This window comes from Gekko japonicus, unplaced genomic scaffold (assembly GCF_001447785.1).
Source record: "Gekko japonicus isolate JY-2015 unplaced genomic scaffold, Gekko_japonicus_V1.1 scaffold208, whole genome shotgun sequence".
In the NCBI taxonomy this organism is placed as follows: domain Eukaryota; kingdom Metazoa; phylum Chordata; class Lepidosauria; order Squamata; family Gekkonidae; genus Gekko; species Gekko japonicus.
This window is the reverse complement of record NW_015173680.1, coordinates 924,444-932,595: the sequence shown is the minus strand read 5'-3', so window position 1 is coordinate 932,595 and position 8,152 is coordinate 924,444. Positions and strand designations below refer to the sequence as shown.

Here is an 8,152-nt window from a genome sequence, read left to right as displayed (position 1 = left end):
GTAAAGGTTTCCCTTGCTTGAAAGCCAGTCGAATCCAACTCTAGGGGGTGGTGCTCATCTCCGTCTCCAAGCTGAAGAGCCAGCGCCGTCCAAAGACATTTCTGTGGTCATATGGCTGGCATGACTAAATGCTGAGGCGAATGGAACGCTGTCATGGGGAACCCAATTTCAAATCCCATTCAGCTTGAAGTTCACCAAGTGGCCTGGAGGAAGTGACTCCAAGCAAGTTTTTGCAAGGGTTAAAAATGGCCACTCCAAGTTTCCCAAGGAATAAGGGGCAATAAAGTATTTATCTCACAGGGTTAAGAATCCCAAGAATGAGGAAGAGACAGAGGCAAGAAGAAGAGCTAATCTTCACACTGCCATAGGGATTGTAAGCACCCGCACAGACCCAACACAGAATAAAATACTCATGATAATATTGTAAATAAAATAATAAGGAGCACCTCTTAAGGAACTTGAGGCTTACTAGGCTTTTATAAGGTAAATTTCCCCTGGTGTACCTTTCAGGTTACACAACGCTCTCTTTCCTTGCTTGGCCTCATCCTGATGCTTGTTAATTACTGGGGCCAAAACTATATCCTGTGCCAGAATTCCCAAGTTGTCCATAGGGAAAAAAATGTCCACAATTGGAATGATGGTTTGGTTGGCATAATCTTATTCTGAACACAGAGAACCATGTGCAAGTGTTGCAAAACCAAAAACAGGGCAACGGGGAAGGAGAAAGTCAGAAGAAAACACTGTATTTGGGAGAAAGTGATTCTAGGACCATTACCAGTAACGGTTTGCATTCATGAATGTAAGCTGGAAGCCGATCAGTCCATACAGATAGGAATGGTTGTTCCAGATTGTTTTGTCCAGGAAGAAGATATACCAGTACGGCAGCAGGAAGAGCAGGCAGCTGAGGCGGTAGAAGCAGCCCAACATGATCCCCAAGGCACCTGTTGCCAGAGGGAGGCAAAGTTACAGTCATTCTCTCCACCCTCCCACCATCTTCATAGGCAAGTGAATAAGTTTGCCTTGGAGGGATCAGGAGAATCAACAAGGAAGTTCAGGGAGTGAGGTGGTTTTCTTCAGCCAGCAGACCCACCCTTGCCCCCCAATGGAACAAAGCCCTTCTCAGGGACAGAAATGACCTCCCAGAATCCTTACCCAGCAGCATAACCACATAGACCACATACATCCAGTCCAGTGGCAGTGGCTCCAGGAAGTTGAAGAGGGGGAAGCGACACACCTGCAGCCCATCCAGGTATTTGTGGTCCAAGTAGCTCAAGCCCCGCTCCTGTGGAATGTCCAAGGCCATCAGCAGCCCTGAGAAAAGGACAGAGTGAAGAAGTGAAACAGAGGTCAATTACAGCAACAGAGCAGAGCAAGAGGAAGGACCCTACTTGGCACAAGTAGGTCAGAGGAAAAGAGCCAGGCCCTGACCTGGATAGCCCAGGCAAGCCCGATCCTGTCAGATCTCAGAAGCTAAGCAGGGTCGACTCTGGCAAGTACTTGGATGGATGGGAGACCTCCTTGAAATACCAGAGGTGGGAGCTGGGAGCAGGCTTTACTCAGCCACCTCTCTGAATATCCTACAGACCCCTGTAGGGGTCAGTCACCAGAGGTTGCCATGACTTCCAGGTGGACATACACATGCACATATGAAAAATACAAAAAAAAAAAAGGAAAAAGGAAAAGAGCCAGGATGAATGGGACCCCAGCTCAAGTGTGCCAGGCACAGGAACCCTTGGGGGAAAGAGACCATTGTGGAAAACTGAGGTCTACTCTACTATTCCCTATGAACCATGACCATCAAGAGAAAGGATATGGCAGGGAGGTGAGATGAGCTACACTCTGCTGATGCGGCTTTAACCATGACTGCATTTCTTACACTGAATGTAAAAAACATTCTCCACTTCCACTACTCCAGTTTGTTTTATTGTCATTGCTACAGCTGCTGTTCTGCTCTCACAACGTAACGTGGTTTGAATCTGACTCTTGACAGAAGTGCAGTTCTGGTTCGATCCATACCTCTTGTTGCTCTGAGTTTCAAACTTGAACCAAAAACACCACTCTGATTCAAAGGCATCTTCTAACATCCCCAGCCAGGGGAAGAATATTAAAAGTGAGCCGACATACAAAACAAACAAACAAGCTTTTTTTTTTTACATGGCCAACGTAACAAATGCAAACCAGAGACGGGCACAGCAGCCTCTTAGCCCTGAGCCTCAGCAGGGAAAGTCAGTCAGGCCTTGAGGCTGCAGTTTCCCGATAAAGGGAGCTTTGAACAGAGGAGGTGCCAACTTTCTCACCACTTCCTTTCCCCAAGCTGACCTCCTGAGGGGGCGGCAGCATGCTGCCAGGAAATGGATCACAAGGGCCTTCTGTGCAAGACTAGGAAGCTGAGGCCTCTTCAGGTTGTGCTCAGGAACATCCACTCCAACATGCAGCTCCAATTTACCAGCATTTACTGTAAGTGGGAGAAGTGGTCTCCCAGCTACCTCACCAGTTGGTGCGCTATTGCAGGCAACTCCAGAAAATGGTCGGAGTCCACACTCTTTTATCAGGGCATGGACAAGCGGCTGGGAGAAGCAGCCAAGTTGCTGGAAGTTTCCAAACACAGGGAGAGAAACGTAACAGTGGCAGTAGCAACCTAATTAGAGTAGCAAGGGAAGGAGGAGGAGGAGGAGGAGGAAGAGGAAGAGGAAGAGGAGGAGGAAGAGGAGGAGGAAGAGGAAGAGGAAGAAGAGGAAGGAGGAGGAGGAGGAAGAGGAAGAGGAGGAGGAAGAAGAGGAGGAAGAGGAGGAGGAGAATGGATTTATACCCCGCCCTTCACTACCCAAAGGTGTCTCAGAGCGGCTTACAAACTCCTTTCTCTTCCCCTCCCCACAACAGACACCCTGTGAGGTAAGTGGGGCTGAGAGAGCTCTGACAGAAACTGCTCTTTTTTCAAGAACAGCTCTTATCAGAACTACGACTTGCCCAAGGTCATCCAGCCAGGTGCAAGTGGAGGAGTGGGGAATCAAACACGGTTCTCCCAGATTAGAGTCCGCACACTTAACCACTACACCAAACTGGAAGCAATGTAAGATCCATCAGTCCAGATTTGCAGATGTTGCTAAACTACTAAACTACTATACAGAGAATATTTGGATGGATCATGCTTGTGCTATGTCAAGCAAGCAAGCAAGCTGCAGGAAAGCTACCCCTCAAAAAAAAAACCCCACACAAACCCAAAGAACATAGTTATAGTTTTGTTGCCAGCCAGTCTAACCTGCAAAAATTGCAGCCTGCCCTAAAATGTGAGGATGTTAGTCCCTGAAAGTGTAACAAAACTGTTCAGTGAATCTTTCACCAAAAAAGAGAGAGTTTTTAACCTTCAAGCATAAGTCAATGCTTCCTTATGTGTCTAGGTGAGAGAAATAAAAACTAACCAGGTGAAACAACCTGTCTTACTTCAAAATCACTTTCAAGGTACCAGATCATACCTTTTTATTTCATAATTCATGCTGTTTTCAAACTAGCACATTGTTTCAAGGTAGGCTGCCTTTTGGCTGCAGAGATTTTGTTCTCCATGAAAAGCCTGTACTTTTTTCTTTGTCCTATGCTGGCTTGCCTCTTAAGAACAGTACTGGACCAGGCAAACTTTGGCTGTGACTCTAAGAATACCCTCCTAGGAATAAGCCCCACTAAATAAGCCTAACTTCTAAGCAGACCTGCTCAGGATTGCTCCTTTTGTTTCTTCTTGAACCATAATTAGAGAAGCTATTTTTGCTCCCAATTGAGCATTTCATTGCCAAAGTAAACACGAGATACAGTCCCCAGGAATGAAGAAACTATGTAGGAAAGCCAATGCTGCACCTCTTCACATGCAGACCACATCTTTAATCAAACCCAATGGAACACAGATGGTCCTACGCTGTATGGACAGAGTGGTCTGGTCACATGGCTTTCAAATAAAACTGCCTCTGCTTACATTTACGCATGTGGGAGGTGAATGGTAAGAACCTCTGAACGTGAGCCAGGAGGATATCTTTGGAATTTCAACAAATGGAGCAGAGCTGGAGCCTTTCCAATACCAGATGGATTCCTGTCAGTTTGAGCAATCTCTGGGCAATATTTCAAACAGTACTAGGCATAGCTGCCTCAAGAGAACAGGCACTGCCCACTACCACTTGCTCTCCCCCCTGCCAAGTCCAAAGTCTTCCTCACTTCCTGATAAGGTGGAGGGCAGCAACATTAACCAAAGTGTGGAAACAGGGGTTGTTTTGCCCAAATGCGTGGGATGTCTGTCGCTCACCTAAAATGCTGGCAGATTCTACTACTACTGTGCTTGAAGTTACAACATAAGGAGTTGTGGACAGATCTGTGACAGGATGTGGAGACCTTGTGGCTGTATTACATTGCAACTTTCTCTTTACTTCTTTTATATCTCTCAGGAAAACTGTAGGTTATGATGGCCAAAGAAAATGCCCAGGCAGATTTGGAGAGTAGCTTTGTAAAGGACAAGACAAGCCTACTGGAAGAGATAGATAATGTTGAAGTGGGGGGGAGGGAGCAACTGCTCTGTAAACACACCCCAAGCAATTATCACATCTGGAGTCAATGGTATGCCTGCATCTTCTGGGAGAAAGGCCATCCCAAGCTACATGCCCCGCCTATCCCAAATATAACAGTGAAAGTACCACAAAAAAAGCCACCATTCTTGAAATGTATGCCTAGTTTTTATACTTGCTAAAACATGCTAGTACGTGGCACACAAATCCATTTCAGATGCTGGAAACAGAGCCAATGTCCCTAGTCTCAGTGACAGAAGCAGAGTATCATCACTGTTCTAACAGAAAACTTTATGATTCAGCACATACCAGCAAAACAGCAAAACAGGTCTACTCACACAAAAGTTAAGGGGTTCTGTATAAGTGAAGAACTCAATATTATTTTGTAAACTTCAAATAAACTCCCCAGTCTGATGAGGAGGAATGAGCAAGCTCATTGCCCTTCTAATGTTGAAAGCAATGTAAATATCAATTAAAGAGAGAATAAAGGAAAGCAAAGAGGATGGGGAATTTGCTTTGCCCAAACCTCAAACTCACAGTGCGCTGGCAGCTTGTCCCATCCACAGTCTCTGGCAGGCTCCCAATTTGTCCTTGGTAGGAGCAGTTGGTATCCCTATTGCCTGGGAGTTTGCTTAACCCAGGCACACATCAAGAGGATCCATTGTTATAGGTACTCTGTTTGACAATACTCCAAGGCACCAGCAAAACAGCAAAACAGGTCTACTCACACAAAAGTTAAGGGGTTCTGTATAAGTGAAGAACTCAATATTATTTTGTAAACTTCAAATAAACTCCCCAGTCTGATGAGGAGGAATGAGCAAGCTCATTGCCCTTCTAATGTTGAAAGCAATATAAATATCAATTAAAGAGAGAATAAAGGAAAGCAAAGAGGATGGGGAATTTGCTTTGCCCAAACCTCAAACTCACAGTGCGCTGGCGGCTTATCCCATCCACAATCTCTGGCAGTTTGTCCTTGGTAGGAGCAGTTGGTATCCCTATTGCCTGGGAGTTTGCACACATCAAGAGGATCCATTGTTACAGGTACTCTGTTTGACAATACTCCAAGGCTCTCTGTCCCGAAACTGATCAAGGCACACTGTATCTCATGCACCTCTCAAAGCAGAGCCCTTTCTCCAACATGCCCTCCAGGGTACCCTAAGGGACTAGCCCCTCTCTGCTCAGACGCCTGAAGGCAAGACTCACCAAAGAGGAAACGGAAGACCCCCAAGGCTGCAGGATCAGTAGGCCTGTTCATCAAGCAGACAAAGCCATGCCAGCTGGAAAGATCAGCACTTTCAAAGCCCAAGAGAGACTTGGTCCAGTTGCAGTGGGATGGCACAGCATCCTGGGTCTTCTTTTCCCTGCTCTGCTTCTTCTGACTGGCAAGAGTCTCTGCCGCTTGGGCTCCTGCAAAAGAAAGGTGGGCAGGACAGATTGGCCTCAGGGGCAAAAAAACCCAGGCACCTTGAATGGTAAGGACACTGAAGATGGAAAAAGCACAGGAAGTGTCTTCCAAGCCATTCAGGAGTGGAACATGCATATTTATTTATTAGATTGTTTTAGTCGCCATTCACCCAAAGGGTCTCATAGCAACTTACAACATGGTAAAACCAACAAGGTAAAAACAAATACAAATATAAAATATTAAAATATGTGGCTATCACCATGCCACTAATAAAAACAGCCCAAACATTGGAAGTTACCCTCCAATGCCAACCTAAATAGTTTGGCCTTGCATGCCCTGCAGAAACTACCAAGTCCAGCAAGGCATGGGTGTCATCCAAGAGTGCATTCCACAGAGCAGGGGCCACAACTGAGAAGGCCCTTCCCCTGGTGACAGCAAACTGAACCATCCTGGGGCCAGGCACCTGCATGGGAGGGTGTAAAGGGTTTTGGTACAAATTACTTCAGTTTTTAAAAAGTATTTTGGTACAAATTACTTGAATTTCAAAAAGTGGTAGACTGCCCCCTCCCAGCCCCTTCACACACCCATGGTGGCACATTGTCCTGTCAAATGACACTGGAGTCTCTGCCTCAGTGCCTCCCCCCCTTGCATTAGGGAGACCAACTTTAGTTGGGAAATTCCTGGAGATTTGGATGTGGACCTTGAGGTGTGTGGGGTTTAGGGAGGGGAGGTGGCTCAATAGGAAATCGATTTCCTAGAGTTGGACCTGGAGGCTAGACTCCATGTGGGATTCCCCTGGAGAAAATGGATACTTTGGAGGGTGGACTCTGTGACATTGTACCCCACTGAGGTCCCTGCCCTCCCCAGGCTCCATCATCCCCGAATCTTCAGGAGTTTCCCAACCTGGATTTGACAACCCTGACGCCCCATCCTCCGCTAGTGACGGGGGGAGACCCGCAACCAGCCTACAGGGCTGCCGTTTCCTCTGAGGAAACTGATTTTTGTACTCTGGAGATTACTTGTAATTCCGGGGAAATACTTGGAGGCTGGCAATCCTAGTTGCAGACACGTGTTTAACTGGCCCTTCGAACGGGGGCCCGCCTCGTCAAGGCATTCACACGCGCCCCACCCAGCGTGAATGGAGTCCCAAGAAAGCACTCTTTCGCCTCGCCTCGCTTTAATTTGGCCCACCGGCCTCCTCGCGGCTGCCCCACTGGGGGCCGCGGCCCATTCTGCGCCCGGTTCTTCCTCCTCTCCCCGGAAAAGGGGTAGCAGCACTGCCTTGGTGCAGCCAGCTCCCGGCCGCGAGAAGGAGCTGCCCACCCAGCCTGACCCGTCCCAACCCAGCCTGACCTGCTGCGGTAACTCGACCCGGTCCCATCTCCAGGCGGCGGCGGCGGCTAGAAGACTGATCAGGCGGGCGAAGAGCGAGCCTCGTCCTCGCGCGTCTGAGGCCTATTGCTGGCTCGCTCCGAAATTCGCTCCCAAAGCTCCACCCAGGCACCGCTGAAGCCCAGCCCAGGAATGGCTGCGGTGCGTGCCCCTTTGTTGACTCCGCGGCTGCCTCTGGACGGAGCGCCGGCCGAAGATCTGCTTCTCATTAGATATTTCCCCTTCCTCGACTCTGTCATGGCTGGTGGCAGGGTTTCTCTCTCTGCGCCTGGGAACGTCGGAGGTTGGGCAGTGTGACCCAGCAGCGAAAAGAGGACTGTTAGGAGGCACTCAATTTGCCAGCAAGTTTGGAAAACGCAACAGTGGCCACAGGATTGGAAAAGGTCAGTATACATTCCAATCCCAAAGAAGGGCAATGCCAAGGAATGTTCAGACTATCGCACAATTGCACTCATATCACACGCTAGCAAGGTGTCAGCAAGCTGCCATTCTGTTTTCTGTGACCTCTGTGTACATATTCTTACCCTGTTGCACCCGGCTTGTTTCTACTATCCTGCTTCTGTGCTGGAATGCATAAGATAACTACTGGTGGATGTGTGGGGGAGAAGATGCTGTAATGCTTGCCTATTGCTATCTCATGAGAACTGCACCTGTGTTTTGTCTGATGTTCTGCCTGGTTCCCATGGACTGGGCGCGCAACCGTTTCATTAGCCCGCCAGCGGGAATATTATTCATTGGATATGTATCTGTTTGAATTTCCTTTATTATGCTCGCCCTAACTGTGTATCCCCAGTTCTAACAAAGAACGTGTTTG

The 8,152-nt window shown here is 48.0% G+C and overlaps 1 protein-coding gene across 1 annotated transcript in view; it reads right to left on the bottom strand.

Annotated features, from left to right (window-relative positions):
- Positions 1–7,327, bottom strand: part of GGCX (gamma-glutamyl carboxylase) — a 19,242-nt gene extending 11,915 nt beyond the window's left edge. Inside the window, exons 1-4 of the mRNA XM_015423019.1 lie at positions 7,300–7,327; positions 5,745–5,948; positions 1,153–1,311; positions 776–941 (exon numbers count right to left, since the gene is read on the bottom strand). Coding sequence (XP_015278505.1) covers positions 776–941; positions 1,153–1,311; positions 5,745–5,948; positions 7,300–7,327 — 557 coding nt within the window. The remainder of the gene's footprint in view (positions 1–775; positions 942–1,152; positions 1,312–5,744; positions 5,949–7,299) is intronic.
- Between the last annotated feature and the right edge of the window lie 825 nt (positions 7,328–8,152).